The sequence below is a fragment of the Galeopterus variegatus genome, unplaced genomic scaffold (genome assembly GCF_000696425.1).
Source record: "Galeopterus variegatus unplaced genomic scaffold, G_variegatus-3.0.2 Scaffold216, whole genome shotgun sequence".
Lineage (NCBI taxonomy): Eukaryota > Metazoa > Chordata > Mammalia > Dermoptera > Cynocephalidae > Galeopterus > Galeopterus variegatus.
The window spans coordinates 472,200-491,278 of NW_007726327.1; the positions used below are offsets into that span (position 1 = coordinate 472,200).

The 19,079-nt window shown below is 49.3% G+C and overlaps 2 protein-coding genes across 2 annotated transcripts in view; one reads left to right on the forward strand and one right to left on the reverse strand.

The window, feature by feature from the left end:
- Positions 1 to 6,916, forward strand: part of GBX1 (gastrulation brain homeobox 1) — a gene marked incomplete at its 5' end in the record, with an annotated part of 16,671 nt that extends 9,755 nt beyond the window's left edge. The window contains one exon of the mRNA XM_008565999.1: positions 6,363 to 6,916. Within this exon, the coding sequence (XP_008564221.1) occupies positions 6,363 to 6,916 (554 nt within the window). The remainder of the gene's footprint in view (positions 1 to 6,362) is intronic.
- A 3,398-nt stretch (positions 6,917 to 10,314) lies between these two features.
- AGAP3 (ArfGAP with GTPase domain, ankyrin repeat and PH domain 3) overlaps positions 10,315 to 19,079 on the reverse strand; it is a 29,338-nt gene continuing 20,573 nt past the window's right edge. The window contains exons 11-15 of the mRNA XM_008565968.1: positions 12,682 to 12,836; positions 12,486 to 12,576; positions 12,116 to 12,338; positions 11,155 to 11,410; positions 10,315 to 11,011 (exon numbers count right to left, since the gene is read on the reverse strand). Coding sequence (XP_008564190.1) covers positions 10,805 to 11,011; positions 11,155 to 11,410; positions 12,116 to 12,338; positions 12,486 to 12,576; positions 12,682 to 12,836 — 932 coding nt within the window. The 3' untranslated portion in view covers positions 10,315 to 10,804. The remainder of the gene's footprint in view (positions 11,012 to 11,154; positions 11,411 to 12,115; positions 12,339 to 12,485; positions 12,577 to 12,681; positions 12,837 to 19,079) is intronic.

Genomic DNA, 19,079 nt, shown 5'->3' on the forward strand with positions numbered 1-19,079 from the left:
GGGGGGGCCCCCCCCCCCCCCCCCCCGTGGCAATTTTAAGAATCTTCTTTGAGAATGTTAAGGGAAGATCTTAATGATTAGGCTAGAGCTCTGTAGTGATAAGTGAAAGGGATGATGTCTAAAGTTGGATTTGATAAGAAGGTTATTTTTCTAATGAGGCATCTGGGGAGAGGGCTTTTACTTCAAGTGAAAGTGGAAGAGAAGATATTTTACTGGAAAGGATGGAAAGAGCATTAACTGGAGATTTAGGAGTTCAAGATTCTAGACATAGTGCTCTGTCCCTAGCTGTGTGACTTGAGAAAAATCATTTAAATTTTCTGGAACTTCGTTGTTGTTGTTGTTGTTTTGACCTGAAAATAAGGTTACTAACTGTGCTAATAATGGATACGGTCTACCTCAGTTAGTTGCTTGAAGATAAGATAATAAATGTGAAAAATTTTTTGAAAAGTTAAAGATCATACAAGGCTGCTCTTGGCAATGGCAGTGTTAGTATGCCACGAAAGGAACTCTGAGCAAGAATTGCCCTGAACTTATCATGAAGCTGGGAGGGACTCTGGTTGGCAGTAATGCAGAGAAAATTTTCATGTTGATTTGGAGTGAAGAAAGCTGACAAGTCACGGGAAGAGGAGAGAGAGAGAAAAAGTGAACACGAATGTTCCTTAATGCACCTAAAATTACTGGAAGGAATAGTAGCATAATAGAAGCATGAAATTAGTGGGATGAGTGAAAAACAAACTGAAAGTGAGCTGGTTTGTTATAAATGATAGGAGAAAGTACTGTCTCCGAAAAGAACAGAGAAATAATTCTGTACTGGGCATGATGATGAAATAAAGATTTAGAAATGGCAGTGGATGGCAAATATGAGTATATCTTTGTTTTGAAGATGACCTGTTTCCTCCCACCTTTTGACCCCACCCAAATTGGTACTGTGTTCAGGAACCTGGGAGGATCAGGAGGAGATTCATTGTCCTGAAATGGGCAGGGCAGGAGAGAACCTTTCCTGAGAAGAGTTGGGGGAAGCGTTAATAGTTGGGGGAAACTTTTTGAAGTAGAGCGCAGAGAAGTCAGAACTGAGGGACTTCTCTTCTGTGAATAACAAAGACATCTGATTTTCTATAAACTATAATAGAACAGGAGCTTTAGTAACTGGATGAATGAGAGACAACACAGGCTCTAGGTGAGTTCCTGGAGCTGGGAGTCTAAAGTGATCCTCCACTCTCTCAATGGCTTTCCATCACCTTTGGTGACTCTGGCTGCAGGACTCCACCTCTAGATCGTGCAAGTCTGGTGCTATGTATTCTTTCTACTGGAGAATACCTACCATGTATTCTTTGGCCCTTGATTTCTTTCCCAGTCTGACCTGACTCATTACTGATATGGAGCTTCTCAGTCTCTGGAGTGGTTTCCCTTCCTCTTGGAAGGAAGGCCCCATGCAAGTGCATCCCTCGAGCCTGAGTGCTACTCTCTGGAGTGGGATTTGTGCCCCTGGCATAAACTCTAAGAGTAATCATGGTTCAAGTCTTGTGATTTCTGGTTCTTAGGATGATAGCATCCACCAGGAGAATTCATATGAACTCTGCATGTTTCCTAAAACCAGTCTGTCCCACAATCATTCACCATGGCCAGAGACCAAACTTTTTTCAGAGACTCTAGACTTACCCATAGGGAACAAGCTAGAAACTCAATACATTTTACTTATTACCAGTAATATCATTCTCATACACAAAGGATAATACCTTTCTGTCTGTTGGCCCACCTACGTAGCACAAACTGTTTGTAATTTAAAATTTTTCATTTGCTGAAAGTATTCTCATTAGAATCATTATTTTCCATGTAAAATTTTCAATGACGTCTTATTGTGTTGATCAAATTTTTTAATTCATGTCAACCAATTATAACATCTGCAATTGGAAATTTACTTTAATAGACATTATATCTACCAAGTCCAATTATTCTAAATCAAATTTTGCAAATAGGAATTTTATCAAAAAATTGCTTTTTAGTCAATAACAAATTTTTATGTGTAATTTTTTTATTTTGTAATTGTATTAATTCATTATAAATCAGATAAAAGAAAACAGCTTATATTTATCTTTTAGCAATTCATGAGAAAATAGTGAGCTGTTTTGGGATTGCACTGTAAAGGCTCACACTACTGTTCTGCTCATGCAGTTCCTCTGCCTATGTCTCTGTCACTTTGGCTGTTGCATTCTAAAGTGCTCTTTCTGTTCTTGGAGCACAGAAAGAAAGCAAATGGCAGGGCCAAAATGCTTTGCTTTGCTCCAAACACATCAATATTATGGGGGAAAAGGTAGGGGTGTTTTTTAAAAAGTGCCTTTTGCTTTCGTTCCCCCAATTCCCAACCCTCCATTTTCTCTTTCCCTTCTTTAAACTTTTCACCTCTTTCATATTCTCTGACTCATCATTTAATTATTCTGCCACTTCTCTCTCCCACTTCTCTCTTGACCTAGTCCTCTTTCTGCCTGCTTTGGTCTTTCCTTCTCTCTCCCACTCCCTGTTGGTCTCACTCATTGTCCCTCACACTCCCCTCTAAGGCTTGTGGTGTACTTTCCCCTCTCAGTTGCTTTCTTCTGTTGCCCCACTCCCATGTTGTTCCAAGAGTTGCTCATCAGAGTCCTCAATGTCATGATTATAAAAGCTCAGAGAGAACTTCTTCCCCTGCTGCTCAGCATTCCACCAGGATCAAGTAACCAAGAGAGGCTGTGAACCTATGCTCCTTGTATTGCTTTAAAAGCAACAGTGAGAGGGCCGGCCCGGTGGCACACTGCTACAGTGCGCCACTTGGGAGCGCAGCGGCGCTCCCGCCGAGGGTTCGGATCCCATATACAGACCAGCTGCTCACTGGCTGAGTGAGGTGTGGGCGCAACACTGAGGGTTGCGATCTGTTGCCAGTCACGAAAAAAGACAAAAAAAGGGAAAAAAAAAAAAAAAAGCAACACTGAGGGCGGCCTGCTCATGTGGGCTTGATTTTATGGATCTGTCTGAAGACAGAGGGATGGATGATATGATCTCAGGAGGGCCCTGCCAGATCAAGGAACCTGGGTTCCTCCTCTCAATCATCATCAACTTAGATTTATTGGACACCCCCTGGATGGTTGGAGCTGTACTAATTGATTTCATCCTTCAAATCTTGAAATCCAGTATCTGCCTTTTTGGCACTGTTTAAAATATTATAATATTGGGCTGAGTTTTTACAAGCTTTTGTTATTCTTTCTGTTATTACTACAAATTATGTTTTAAAAAATTAAAGTTAGAAGATTTAGTAATGGTATTCAGATTGTCCTTCATTTATTTTAGTATCCTACAGATTTCTATGATCCTATAGAGTTCCACTATATATAAGTTCCTCCCTAGCTAATGTGAGATCTGAGGGCACACTGAAAAGTGGGGTAAGATAATACTCATGGGGAGGATGTCCTACAGGCACCGGAGCTGGGATGGGGCAGAGTCGTGGTGAATATTTTAGGAGAGGCTTGGGAAAGGAAGGGACAGAGATGGAAAGAGAAAGAGGGAGAGGGAGAGAGAGCACACACATGAGAGCTTGGAAGTACTTTCTTTTATTTAGTCAACATGTATTTATTAAGCGCCTAAGTGCAGGTAATTTTCAAGATGCTGAAGATACAGCAGTGAATAAAAAATATTCAGCCTTCATGAAGCTTATATTCTGGTAGGAAGAGATACCAATAAAATAAATGAATAAAGTTTGTGGCGTGTACTGTAGCAACAAATAGATCAGAGAAGGGAGACAGGGAGTATTGGGAGTTTAATTTTAAAAGGATGAACAGAAAAGGTCTTAATGATAAAGAAAAGACCTGAAGGAGGTAGGGAATGAGCCAATGCAAAGATCTAGGTGAGATTCCAAAGAGAGGGAAGAACAATGTGGGGAGGGGAGGGGAAGGTAAGGGTAGAAGCCAGGAAACCGGTCAGGAGAAGATGTCAGTCAGAGGTCAGAGGTGATGGTGACTTGGACTAATTGGAAGCAGAGGAGGTGGCAAGAAGGGGTCAGGTTGTAGGTGTATTTTAAAGGCAGCGTCACTTAAAGGATTTGCAGGTGGAGTGGACATGGGTTGTGACAGAAAGGAGTGCAGGATGGAGTCAGAGTTTGGTTTGAACACAGGGAGGATGGAGTTACCATTAACTGAGATGGGGAGGACGTGAGTAAAGATGGCAAAGAGCTGGTTTGGGGGGGAAGATCAGGAGTTCAGTTTGGGACGTGTTAAGTTTGAGTTCTGTGGAAGTGGGAAAATATTAATTATTTTTATTATGAATTAAACAAAGGATGAAATCAAGGATGTGGCTTTTGCAGAAAACAAAATGGATTTGGCTAGGGATGAGATAAGGAGAAAGCATGGGATGTTGAGAGGTGAGTATTAGGAGGAGCACGTTATCTACAGACAGTATACTTCTGTAGACAGCATGTGATGCTCGGTGCCGGTGAAGCTTGGGCAAACTGCTAAAAAGAGAACAAAGAGCATTTGCTGGTGAAAAGCAACGCGTAGGAGTAACATGGGAAGACTAGGGCTGTGGACAGAGGCTGAGAATTCTGGCCACTAAGGAAAATATCACGGTGGCTCTTGAGGAAAAGGAGCAGGTATAGACTGCACCAGTGAGGGGAAAAGAGGAGACTCTGGGAACAAGGAAGGGGGTTAAAAGTTGCTGGGCTTGTCCTGGAGGCTGTAGAGAAGTTCTTGCTGGTGCACAGGCAGAGGGGGAGGTGTTGGGGAGAAGACAGTCAGGAAGCTCTGATTGCTGGGAGTTGTTCTATCCATGTACACACATACCCTTTTTCTCTTATAAACCACTTCACCATACCCTGAATTTATTTTTACTTTGAGTTGTATGCTCATCTTCCAAGTGTGTTTATGAGTGTACACGCAATATATCGTAGATACAGATAGGTACACTTCCACGGATATTTATAAAGTCCTCCCTGCCTCTCTTGGGAAGGAGCTGACTACTCAGTTTACAGATTATCCATTTTCTCTTGTTCGCTTTTCTATTGGTTGGTTGTCTTTTTGACTTTTTGTTGTTTCACTGCTTTTTGGTCCTTTGGGCAGAAAACAAGGGAGTTTTTAAAACTCAAACACTGGAAACATTTGTAATACATTATTTGCAGTTCTGACAAAAACATCAGTGGATAAGAAGATTAAAACCAATGGTTGAATTAAATTTTAGAATTATGTGTGGATTAAAATGATCTGTAATCTACTGAGTCAAAACTTCTTTTTCACCATTTCCTTCTTTTTATTTTCCTTTGTTGTACTTCCAGTTGTTCCTCCTCCTTCTCCCATATTCCCTCCAGTCCTCCCAGCTGACATCAAGTTTAGGGTCCTCAGGATTCTGAACTTGAGCAGACAGCAACTGTGCTGCTCAGGTAACCTCGGCCAGGAAAAAGGGAAGATGGGAAAGAGATGATGTCACTTTAAAAGTATGGATAAGGATTGAAAGGGGATTAAGGGGGTTAAGTAACTGGGGGAAAAATCTGGCCGCAAACAAGGCGCCATGTAGCTGGGAGCACCAACTCTGGGCTGGGTGGTCTGGTTAAGGAGAGTTGGGAAGGAGGCTGGTGAGGAAATCTCTGACTCCCAGGTCCTTTGATAACATTTCTTGGACCCAGATTAGGGGTGGGGGTGGGAGTGGATCAGATGACACTGAAGGTTCCATCTGGAAATGAGATTCTATGACTCTAGATCTAGTGAAGAGGGAAAGAAAGAGAAAACAGAATAAAGGTTACGAGATAGCTCTTGCCCACTGAGCCAGACGAGAATTCTGGCCCAGGAGACTAACAAAGGCGGACAGCCCTGATCTCTCCTCCCCTCTCTTTCTTGTAAAAGTCAGTTGTCCTACCGTGCTCCACTCCTCCACACAGTAGCTTTGGAATGATCCTAAGCCAGGTCCCACACCACTTCATCTGGGACCCGAGGCCGCAAGGTCAGGGTTTGGAGGATGGTGTGCAAGTGAAATGCTGGGCCCTTGGTCTCTGGGTTTGGAGAAAGCTGGGGAGGTGGTGGGTAGGGAGAATATATGGGGTGGTGGGAAAGTTGAGGGGTCATTGTCCATACAGTTATTGCCTCTCCCACATTTCTGTAGTGAAATCTGTGCTGGTTAATACCTTTCTTCCCATTTCTTTGTTTTCCCTAAACCTCTTCCCCATCCACCACCCTGGTTATACCATCCTTCTGTCTCCTCTCCCTCCCCATCTCATCCTTTCCATGTCTCTATCTCTTCCTGTTGTCATCCCCACTCCCCCACCATTCCTGGCTATGGTTCCATGTGCCTCCTTCAAACTATCTTTTCCTTGCCTTCTCCCTCCCCATCCATTGGTTTTTCACTCCCCACAGCAGAGGGGAAGGTGTACAGCTCAGATGAGGAGAAGCTGGAGGCAACATCAGGAGACCCAGCAGGCAGCGAACAGGAGGAAGAGGGCTCGGGCGGTGACAGCGAGGACGACGGTTTCCTGGACAGTTCTACAGGGGGATCGGGGGCTCTTCTGGGACCTAAGCCGAAGCTAAAGGGAAGCCTGGGGACTGGAGCTGAGGAGGGGGCACCAGTGGCAACAGGGGTCACAGCTCCTGGGGGGAAAAGCCGAAGGCGCCGCACAGCATTTACCAGTGAGCAGCTTTTGGAATTGGAGAAGGAGTTTCATTGCAAGAAATACCTGAGCTTGACAGAGCGTTCCCAGATCGCCCACGCCCTCAAGCTCAGTGAGGTGCAGGTCAAGATCTGGTTTCAGAACCGACGGGCCAAGTGGAAGCGCATCAAAGCTGGCAATGTGAGCAGCCGTTCTGGGGAGCCTGTAAGAAACCCCAAGATTGTTGTGCCCATCCCTGTGCATGTCAACAGGTTTGCTGTGCGGAGCCAGCACCAACAAATGGAGCAGGGAGCCCGGCCCTGAATGGGCTCCCAAGGACGTAGGAAGGCAAAGGGTCTGTACCTGAGTCTGCTCTGAGACCGGCGTAGGGTTCTGTGGACCAGAGGGGCTACATCTGTGATTCTGCTCTGGGAGAGGGGCTCAGCTACCAGTAAACCTAGCTCTAGGTGTGCCCCCCAGACCCCCCTCCCAAACTTGAGATGTAGGCACTTGGCCCTGAGCTTATTCCAGAGACCTTCAGGACTAGGGGCTTCAGGGTTAAAGGGGCTTGGGTTCTAATTGCTGAGGAGCTGTTGGGACTGAGGTGGACTCCTGGGGAGGGGATGGGGATATATAATGCCTTGGGCCTGAACGGTTCTGTGGCTAATCCCCTAAAACAGCCTCTGATGAGTGTGGAGGAATCCAGGGTGATACCCAGCCAAGTAGGTCACAGCTCCTTATTTATTTTATGTAAAGTTTGTATATATGGAGCTATCTGTCTCTGTCTGCACCCCTGAGAGGGATTGGGAAAGTTCTGTTTCCTCAATCTTCAGCCACAGTTTGTTCCATCCTACTGCTCTGGGGTGGGACCATCTTGCCTTTCTAGTACACGGACATGCAAAGAAATGAAATGGAAGTCACTAGCCTCAGTAGGAATTCTTCAGCACTCCCTTCTCCCCCCATGTAAACTACCTCCACTCCTGTGCATTTCCACTTGGTACTGCCCGCTGCTCCTGCCTGTATGCCTCATGCTCCTAACATGCCACTTCTGCTCCCTCTGCCCATTAAACAGGCAAAAGTCTTCATTTCTGCTTTCTCTTCTTTGGAAGAGTTGGTAGACTTCAGGGTAGAAATTCATTCCCTTTTGTATTGTGAAGGGAAATAAAGTACTTGACTCTAGTTTAGCTGGGGTATGTCCAGGTCATCTAACTAGGTAGAGCTCACTCACATCACCTGTGAGTTCGTTAATAAATTTCCTATTCAGAGGACCCAGTAGCTTAGTCCATTTCTGCCATTTCTTGATACTCCAGATGCAAGGATCTGGGGGAAAAGACCCATTTCCAGTTTTCTGCTCTTATGGCATTAATTGTGGTCTCTCCTCCCCATTGTACTGTTTTTGAAGCTTGGGATACCACAACCTATTGCTGCAGAATGAGATTGGTTGAGGGGGCCACTGCAAAGTGGATGGGACAGGAATGAATCTGTCTGGGGGAAAAGACCCATTTCCAGTTTTCTGCTCTTATGGCATTAATTGTGGTCTCTCTTCCCCATTGTACTGTTTTTGAAGCTTGGGATACCACAACCTCTTGCTGCAGAATGAGATTGGTTGAGGGGGCCACTGCAAAGTGGATGGGACAGGAATGAATCTGTGATGGTTCTTCAAGGGTGTGTACTGTGGGGAGGTTACAGAGACTGGAGATAGATAGAGACTTTGGGATTGGAATTCCATGAGCAAATTAAGGAACAGCATTAGTGGACAAAATACATACGGGGAGGAGGGTTCTAAAATACATTTGCATAGACATCGGGTAAAGGGGATTACAGAAACCTGTTGAAGTTGGTATCGTGGTAACTGGGCTTCTTGGGAAGAAATGTGACCTGTATTGATATGGGTGAGGGGTTATAGTAGAGAACAGAGCCATCAAAAAGAAAAACGGGCAGGCTATGAATGAGGCAAGAAAACTCAGGAAATTAAGGTGCTGAGGTCAGGGAAGTACAGCTTAGTCATATACCTAGCCAGCATCCTTACCTTCCTAAGAGGGCAAATTTATGGTTATTCCTGATTCCTGGAATGGTAAACTAGTCAACATCTTATTCACCCAAACATTTGTTGAACACCTCTTACAACGTGACCTGGCATTTCATTTCTCCCACCTGGTTTTGGCAACCAAACAAAGCAACCTGGAATGGTGACTGGTCATGAACAACAGTGTCACAGTTCTCCAGCTAGGACAAACAGATGCAGGGCAGGTCTTCTCTATTCTTTGGCTAAATTTCAGCAGGGCTTGAGAATTAGGGTAAAAATATGTAGTTCAGGCCAGCCCTGTTCTCAGACTGGTCTAGATAGATCAAGCCGAGTCTTTCTGATACCTTAGATTCAGCATACACAGGGAACCTATGGGGTTAGATTCTTTTTAGGAAATAAGCCAGGCCGAGGTTGAAGATCACAGGAGCTATTGTCATTTCAGCAGGGCTGCAAGAGAAACTTTGTGGCTCCATGTCCCCTGTAGTAGAGGGTGAGTGAGCACCTGGGCAGAAAAGCTGAGGAGAACCAGCTGGAACCAAGACCCTGATCTCCTATTTTCTGGTGTTATCTGTGAAGCCTCCTAAACTGTACCAAGCAGCGTTCAGCCAGCCCAATCAGCCTTTTTCCCTTAGGAAATCTGGAGGTGATTATTGCTAGTGTTTTCTGAGCCCAAGAACACAGTCCTACACATACCCATGGCCCTGTCCCTATTCTGCCCTTATCTACATGTAAGGCTCTTATCAGCCTTACAAAAGGGGCTGTGGACCAAAACAAATAAAATCCAGTTTCCTCTCTGAAGTGTTACTTGGTTATTTACCTCCATGTAGGCAGGTACCCGTGCACACAGCACCAGCCCACCACACTCAACACATACTCGATGTGTTTTAGAAAACAACGGCTGCCAGCAAAGTGGTTCCAGTAATGGGGAAGCAACAGGCTCCTCAGAGAGCAAGGACCCTAACTGACTGAGTTCTCAACCTTCAGGAACCAATATAGAAGGGGAACACCCCCAGGTCTTCTTTCTAGAATAACTGAGGGATACAGTCCAAAGGAAAAATGGGGGCTTGGCTTGGCAAGATGTTGGTGAGACTTCAAGTGGCCGTTCTGCTGTCAGTGACCTACCTCCTTCCCATTCTTCACAAGCAAAGCCTAGGCATGAGTCCATCTGCATTGTAATGCTCTGTCCAGAGAGAAGTGCTGCCTAATGACTGTCTAGCAGCATATCCCGTGGCATCCTCAAAGTTCTCCTGTGTGTCAACTCGAGCATCTCCCTGTACATCTGGCTGTGTGGGCTAGTTCCCAGACTCCTAGGAAGAGGGGCAATGCTTATGCCCTCTCTTCAGCTGCACTTTGGCCAGTACAGGGTGTGGTATGAGGTTACTAGACAGAATACTGACAACAACAGGGAGACTAGCTAGAAAAACTTTCAGAAGGTGGGGGAATGAAGTGGAGAAGACAGCACCCAGAAGGAAACAAAGAGCTCTGTCTCCTCTCATCAGGGTTCACTGTGCTGTGCTGCTTATAAATGCAACTACACCCCTGCCAAGGGAAGGCTAAAAGAAATCAACCCAAGTAGGAGGCTGAGGAAAAACAACCTGGGACCCAGGCTAACTGAGAAGAAAGAAAATCTAAAGGACAAAAAAGTAGAGACGAGGGGCATTCTTGGAAAGGCAGAGATATAAAAGGGGAAAACAAGGCCACACACGTAGTCTGATTTATTGGCTCATCATACACACACACCAAATATGTACACAAACATAAATATTCCAATGTACAAATTTTACATGGGACTCACAGATCACCCCCTTGTCCCTTCAATCCAGCACCCCCAATCTGTGCCCTGTCCTCCATTTTATAATGAAGGCTTGCAGGGGGCTAACACTAGGAGGAGAGATGTTGAGGAGGGAGAGGTCCTGCTCCCCTCTCCTCACAGGCACCTCCAAAGGGTCCTATCCCTTTTCAATGGCACCTTAGGGCAGAGGGCTAAATACCTCACTCCCTCTCTCTGCTGCAGCTCAGATCCCAAACCTCTCCTCAGATCCCTTGGACTCTCCTCCCTAATTTCCTCTTCTTCCTCTCTGCATGTCACCTGTTCTCCATCTCTGTGTCCATTTCCCCCAGCACCTATAGAGAGAAAGGTCCCCAGGTCTGGAATCCTTCTGGTCCCTCTTCCCTCTTCCTGGGCCTTATAGGAGGCTAGGACTGCGATGCAGCTCAGCAGAGGGGTTGGTGCCATTGGCAGGCTCTCTGTTAGTGGTAGGTGCCAAGCCACAGCCCTCCCCAGGGCAGCCATGCTGGATCAAGATGTCTGCACACTCCTGGCTGCCAGCCCGGCGAGCATAGGCCAGCGGGGTCAGGCCCCGGGCATCCCGGCTCCTCACGTCCACCCCATACTGCAGGAGAAAGCACATTTTCACAGATGGCTTGACATGGGAGGAAATAAATCAGGTCTGAGGGAGAAAAAGGAAAGGTAGCTTTCAAAGGGCTAGGGTAAAAAGGGTGGGGTCAAGATGGGTCAGAGGTGCCCCAGACTCACCCAGATGAGCAGCTGTGTGAAGACGACATTGGCCATGGCACTGGAGAGATGCAGAGCTGTCCGCCCATCCCCATCCCCATAGGTCTCATTCACCTCCTCCTTTGACCCATGTGCCAGAAGCATCACCAGCAACCGCAGGTCATCCTCCACCACAGCCCGGAGCAGCTGCTGCCCCAGCGGCACGTCCGAGCTTGGCAGTGGGGCCAGGAAGAGCTTCTGCTCATACTTGGCCTGTATCCAGCGCTCCTTCTCCTCTCTGCAAATAGGTCCATCAAGGCATGAGCCCAGGAAGGACACAGAGCCAATGGGTGGGGCCAGGGAGGTGGTCAGGAAAGGAAACAGGCACCCAGAGGAGAGATAAGGAAGAAATAGTGAGACGGGGCAGACAGAACAGAGAAGCCTAAGAAAGTCCAGGGCACACAGAGGGGCTGGGGGTAACCTAAAGGGAAAGGGAGCTGAAGGGAAGGGACACTGAAGAGAGACCCCTTGGGGGCAGCAGGGATGTGGGGGCTGAGAGGGCAGGAAGATTTCAGGCAGGCCTGTGTGGCAGCTTATCTGGCTGTCTGAACTTTCTCCAATTGGCAGCACTGGAACAAAGCAGGTGGGGGCTTGCGCTGGGGGGCCATGCACTACCCTATCTACCACCCATTTTCCCCATCTCAGAGCTCAGGCTAGGGGGCTCTGCACCACACGGCGATAGGGGCCCTGCGCATGCGCCGCCTGCTGGCCCCCTGACCTGCTGATAACGGCTCAGAAAGAGCCCGTTGTTGTAAGGCGCCTGAGTGACAGGCACTGGAGGAGGAGGGGCACCCCCAAGGGGCCAACAGCCAAGCAGAGCAACGGCTAGTTTTAACCCTTCTAACACTGTCAGGCGCTCGGCACCATCCCCAATCTTCCCCATACTGGGAGCCCCAGATATCCCCTCCCTTCTTGGCCAACTTCAGGTCCACCATCCACTCACCTGCAGGCTTCAGGCCCTGGCTTTGCATAGCCATCCAGGGCCCCCTCCCAGACACTGTTAGCGAGGGCATTGCCCATCGCAGTCATGACAGCCAGCAGCTCAGGTGGCCAGTCGTCGAGGTCAAGGGAGCGAACCCGGGACAGGTGAGCCCCCAAATGTCGGTGGATCCCTGAGCACTCGATGCACATCAGGGCACCCAGGTTTAGGCTGGCCCAGTCTGGACCTAGTTGAGGAGAGGAAAAATGATGCAGCAGGCAGGCTACCAGAGAGTGGGACAACTAGGAAAGTCCTCCTTCCTGCCCTCTTCCCCACCTCTTGATGCTCGCAAAACTTTCCTACACCCATCCCAGACCCTAGTCCCACCACTCACTGGGTGCATCACAGTCGATACAGAAGCTGTTGCCACGAACGGTGCGGACAGCCTGCACAGCCAGAGCTGCATTCTGATTCCCCAGTCGAGTCTGCCACGTGGTGGGAGAGACAAGAAGTGGCTGGTCAGTCACAAGGCCTCTTTCAGTCCCACCCCAGCCACATGCTACATGTGGGCCCAGCCACTCCATGCCAACCTTGTCCTTGGCGCTGCGGCAGCCCTGCAGGCTGGCGAGGATCTGGGCCTGCACACTCTGTACCCACAGCTCCCGCTCCTCTGCTGTTGAGGCTTCAAAGTGCCATGTCTGCCCGGTAAGGGACACCACCACAAACTCGAATGACTCTTCTGTCTCTGTGGTGGGGGGGACATTTATACCATCAGGGCTCCTCGTGACACACTCTCCCAGGGACACGCCATCACCATGATTCCACTCACTACCCTCACTGGCACTCATTGTCCCCCCCCCCAGTCTTCCTATGTGGCCTCCAGGGCCACACTCTCCAAGACAATTTGCAAGGGAGAAAGCAGAGTAAACTTGCAAGACTAATGTGAGCTCTCAAACCTCCATTCCTAACCACCTGTGGAGCCTGGTGAAAAAAGATTTGGGATAAAAGGTCTTGGCATCCCTGAACTGCCAGGAATGGCCTGGAAACCAGAAAGGGGTGCTTCCTGGAAAAGAAGAGCTGAGTGTCTGGAAAAGGATGAGATAGGGTGCTAGGAGGCAAATCCTGGGAGAGGGTGGAGGTAGGCGGTTGTGGGCACCATCCGTACATGTCAGCTGCAGCCGCCTCATTTTGCAGCTCATTAAACCCAATATTCCTGACGGCGTCAGCATGGGACTCCTGGGAGCTGGGCCCCTCCCCCACTACCCTGGCACAGACAGGCAGGAAGGGCAAGTGGATGGGGGAGAGGAAGAGAGGTTTTATCCAGGCACTGGAGTCTGAGCAAATAGGGACCTGAGGACATCTGTAATGACAAGCACTGAGGGCTGGACTATGACCCCAAGCAGTGTGGTGAAGTTCTTCCAAGCTTTGCACCCCCAGGCCTTCAGAAGACAGCCACATGAATCTCATTCCAATGGTCACTGCCTTATGGGTGAGCAATTCCTAACAAGCAGTGTGACTGCATCATGGAGGCTAGAAAGACAGCACAGGTCCCTGTGGGGAGGCACCAGAGCCAGCCACATGTTCTGCTGAGCCCTTTCTGCTTGTAAACCCTCAGTGCATCTCTTCCCCCGGCAGCCTCTCATCTCTCTGCCACCAACATCCCCTGGAAGTCCTCCTCTGCTGGACTCCTGCTGTTGGGAACCCTTAAGAGAGCTGCCTTCCCATATAACTAAAAGTTATGTGTACCCCAGGCACCACCACTGTGCCTCACCTTGCTTTCAACCCCAGCCTGTGGACTATGCAAACTCCTTGATCATTTGTGGGCCTCAATTCCCTGAACAACAGGGGTACCCTGTGCCATTAACACTAAGCATCACTGTGTCACAGGCAGGCTGGAAAAGGAGATCTCCGCCCCACCTGCCCCACACCCCTAACCCTGACAATTAGAGCAGAAATGAGAAATTATGAGTCTATAGAAGTTAAATTTATTTAGGAGCAAAGAGACTCCAATCACTGAGAGGAGGGAGGTTTTGAAGATACTTTGGGGAAAATCAGAGAAGGAGCACCATAAATAATAAAAGATTATGAGAAAGGTCCTATGGAAGAACTTTAAAGGACCTGGAATTCCACAGTCTAAGGAAAACTAAGGAGAGACTCAGCCAAACTGTACACATATATTAAGCACCTATTATGTACCCAGGGCTCATTAAATTCAATGGATGATACAAGAGTCACAGAAAACATAGGTCCTCCTCACAAGTTTTGGAAGAGCTACTGCAGTAGTAGCCTGCTTTTACCTTCTTTAAGAATAAAAGAAGTAAGCTCACATTTCAACAGAAAGGATTTCAGTTAATAGTATCTTAGAAGAGTTCTTTTTTCTGAGTCTAAATTACCAAAAGAAGTTGTGGAACTACTTTTATTAGAAATTGTTATTAGACAGGGCTTAATCCATTAATACGGAAAAAAAGGGTGTTACTTTTAAGGTGCTGTCACCAAGTCCCATTGCCCACCTCCTGTGCCCGGTTTCCCCCTGGGTCCCCCTAACCTTCAGCAACACTGCTGGGGACATCTGGTCGGGGGGTCCCGGTGCTCTTTTTCCGCCGGTGCTTCTTCCGGTTGGAGTGGGGAGATGGGGGAGGCTCCAGCTTGGGGCTGGAACTGAGCACCTCAGCTGGGCCACTGGCTGGGGAGGGGAGAGTTAAGAAGTGTGGGAACAGGGGAGGCAGAGGAGGGGGCGGTGCAGGGCACAGGGAGGAAAGGACCAGTCCTGCCAACAGTAGCTGGGCCACACCCAGGGGAGCCAGACCTACACCGTCTCCAGGCCAAGGGTCTGCCCAGGCTTCCCAGTCCCAAAGCTCACCAGCCTTGAAGGAGGAGAATGTGGAGAGAGGGAGTAGGAAACTCAGGCAGAGCAGGAGAAAGGCAAAGGGAGGAAACCGCTTCTGCAGCCTGGAGGGGTGGAAGGCGGCCCAGGGAACTCACAGGGAGCTGAAGCCCCAGCAGCTCAGCACCAAATTTATCCTCAATCACACTCCCCGCTCCTCACAATTAATAGCAGAATTAGAAACAATCAGGGAGCTGCCTAATTACTGTCAATTAGAGCGCGCTAATCAAGCTCCGTCTCCCACACCCCGCCCGGCGCTCACCACTAAATGTCAAACTTCATTAGAGGCAGACACGCTCCCTCCCTCCCCGCCTTCCTCCTTCCAGACTCAACAGATAGGCCTCAGCAAGGCCAGCACAGGCCCTGGGCTGGTGACCTCCTACTCACTTCCCCCTGGGCTTGCACTTGCAACAGGAGATGGGGCAGAGACACCCTGTGCTATAATCGCCCAGTTCCTCACTCGGTATGGCATGCACAGCTCGGGTCTGGGCCTTAGTGCTCCCAGGAGAGGGGGTTCTCAGAGGGTCTTTGGAGGCAAATCAGAGAGACCAGCAAATGTGCCTCAGCCGGAGTAACAGCAGGAGGGCAGGCTTGCTCTGGCTGCCACCGCCCACTTCCTGGCTTACCAGGGGGCAGTGGGACACCCTGGGGGTCTCCTCCCTGTCTTTATACCTTCACTTGCAACAAGGGGATGTAGACAGGAAAGGAGAGCTGTCCCCATTCCTTTTTAGCCTTCAGAACTGCTGACAGGGTCTGTGGCCAAAAGGTTAGGATTTGGGTGAGAGTAGGGTTGAATGAAGAAAGCAAATGAGAGAGAAAGTGAGAGAGAGAGAGAGGGATAGACAGACAGACAGACAATGGGGAAACCAAGGGGGAAATCGATAAAGAACCGAGGGAAGGAAGTAGAGGAGGCGGATAAGAGAGAGGAGGTGGAGTTACCCACACACCTAGGACAGGACTGGGCCTCAGCCTATCTGAGGGAAGCAGCACAGGTGGGAAAACGACCTCTCAGGACGACTCCACAGGGACCACCCCCCTTCTCAAAGGCAGTGCGCAAGTTGCTGCCTTCTCACACAGCTTACAGCCCTCAGCCTCCAACTTCCCTACTCAGCCACTTCCCTGTCACCCTGTGGAGAGGATGATGAGCTGACTGTGTGGGGGGCTGATGGGGATGCAGGAGCCGCCACCAGTGCCGCCTGGGGATGGGCGGGAGGAGGTGTTGCAGAAGGCGGGACTCTAGCGACAGCCGCTGGCAGGGGTGGGTCTGGGGAAGGTGAAGGGGGTAAATGGCAGGAAGTCACACACATTGTGGCTGGAGAAGGGACAGAGCCCTTACTCCATTTCTAAGAGGACATTGTTACCCAGCCCTGCAGCATGGTGTCTGTGACAAGTGCTGGAGGGCTCAGCTGGGCCCCGCCCCTTGGCCTGGGCACCATCCCATCACAGCCTCCCAGGCTGAGAATGCTGCACAGACCCCCTCCTTTCTGTGGCTTAACGGGGTCCAGGAAGAGGGTGGGAAGCAGCAGAGCCACCACTCACCAGGGTGCTGTGTGCCTGGGGGCAGGGCAGCGGCCTCACTCCACTGGTCTGCGCTGGAAACGGAGCAGGAGCGCTGGTGCAGCCCCTCGGGGCGTGGGCCAGCCCAGGCGGAGCTGCTGAGGGGGCGCTGCTCAGAGTGCAGGGATGTGCTGCTGGCCGAGTGGGGGGCACCTGGGGGGGAAGGGTCAGACTGGGAGGGGAGGCCGGGGAAGGGGTGCACAGAGATACTGTCCTGAAAATAGGGCTATGGGGCAGAGCTTGAGAAATTCCAGCAGGATACTGACTAAAAATGAGAGGAGCTTGGATTTACCAGGTGGCGGGCCAGGATCATTGGAGCACCAGAGTCCTCATATGGGCTCTCCATGCCTTAGGAAGCAGCCCATCCCCTGACCTTCACACTCTCCTCTCTGTCCCCTCACTGTGATCTGAAAACTGGAAGGGGTCTCTGTCAGAGAGCTCCTGGTTTGTGGAGAGAGCTGGGCGTGGTGCTGACACCCACTGCTGCAGTGCTGCTTGGCCATTATGCCCAGCTCCCTGTCCCTCCTGCCTCAGACCCCTGCACCCTACATTCTAGTCCAGATATGCCATTTGCTTTGCCTCAGCTTTGCTGCCATTCTGACTAGAAATAAGTGTATCAAATTCAAGTAATTATGTCTAATTAGTATTAGTAATTATCCTGTTGGGCTGGAGAAAATTAATCTTTCGTTTCCCATCAGGGAAGAATGGCAGAGCCAAGGGGATCCAAAGGCTCCAGGAGCGCCAGGGCTGGGCACGCATGGCCGCAGTGGAGGGAGGAGGACAGAGCACCCTCAGTTCTCCTGGCCTCACTCTCCAGGCTGCAGGTCCATTCCAGAGAGATCTTGGGAACAGCCATAGGCCTCAGAGGCCTTTAACAGCTAAAGGGCCTGAGCTGGGACCCTGAGAACGTAAGCTTCCCTCCCCTTCTTTATCCCTCCTAAGACTGAAGGTGGTGACTGAGACCAGAAGGAAATGGTCATGTGAGATCTAAGGGCAAGCTGGCCAAACATGAGTTCAAAACTTTAAGCTGAAGAGCTAACCAGGTGTTGACAGTAGGAAAGCAGAGAAGGGGCCAGAAGCTGGCCAAAGCTGGAGAAAGCAAGCCAAGGCCACACCAGGGAAATGGCAAACTTGGGGTCTCATACCAGCCCTGCCAGCACAGGAGCTGAGTTTCTGGAAGCCCACAGGTAGCAAGCACTGAGCTGAAGCAGCTACAAGATAAAGGAACAGGCCACACATACCAAGTGCTATGGGGACAGTATGATGCTTAAAGGCAGAGGACACGTTTTATGTTTCTTATATTTGTTGTAACACTCAAAACAGGACTAGGCACATACTAAGTGCTTAGTAATATACACGTGGCACCAAGACTGTAGGCCAGTCTACGCAGTTTCCAGTCCCCTAATGTAACGTGTTGAGGCCACCTCTTCAGAATCCCACCCAGCTCCCCTAATCTGTTCTAACAGATCCCTCCTAACTGAGCCTTTCTCCTGTCCCTCAGGAAACCTTCTGGGGGGCACACTCAGTCCCTAATTTCTCAGACACCTTGCTTCTCCCCACCCCCTCCTGCTTTCATTCCCTCCCAGGTTCCAAATCATATTCTCCCCTCATCCCTAGCCCCATCCAAAGACATCACAGGCTCAACTTCCTCCCCAAGCCCCCCAACCCAAAACCCTGAGGGAGGGAAAGTACTTTCCTTTTCTTTGTTAATTCTCCCCTCATTACGCCTGCAATCCCACAATCAGTGGTCATATTCTCCCCTCATCCCTAGCCCCATCCAAAGACATCACAGGCTCAACTTCCTCCCCAAGCCCCCCAACCCAAAACCCTGAGGGAGGAAAAGTACTTTCCTTTTCTTTGTTAATTCTCCCCTCATTACGCCTGCAATCCCACAATCAGTGTGCACTGTAATTGTCGAATTTGATGCTAATGATTAATGAATTAAACATGGAGCCATCAATTAGTCCTCGGAGGATAATTCTGCATAAAGCAGCGGATAATGTAATTACAGTAACAAAGATAATGAGATGTTAACATCGCCCGGTGAGCGAGAGACATGTGTGAGTGTGCATGAGGGTCGGTGTCAGCGTGCGGCTGCGGGACGCTGGCTTGGGTAAGCGCCGGCTGGCTGTGTGCTCCTGTGTGTAGGAGCTGTAATCATGGGAGCCAGTGTGTGGCAGCTCCCTCCTCCATGCCATTTTGGCTCCCCAGGTAAAGGATATCCAGCTCTAGGAATGGGACAGAACAGTGTTTTCTTGTTTTTCTCCCTCTATTTTCCCTCTGGGGAAATAGCCCAGCTTTACTTTTGCTACCTGCCTTCAAGGAGAGGCTCCCCACTTCCATAAACTTGAACTTGGTCTTCTTTGATATGCTATAAGAAAGCTGACCAGATGGGGCTCTTTGGCTTTCTGCATGCAGCTTTGGGAGATCCTGGTACTCATGCCAGAGGGCTCCCAGCAGTTCTGATCTACTGTCTGGGCAGAGCACTGAGGACCACATGTGACCTATTTTTGCCATTCGAGCTGCCACCCCTCCTTCCCCCCACTG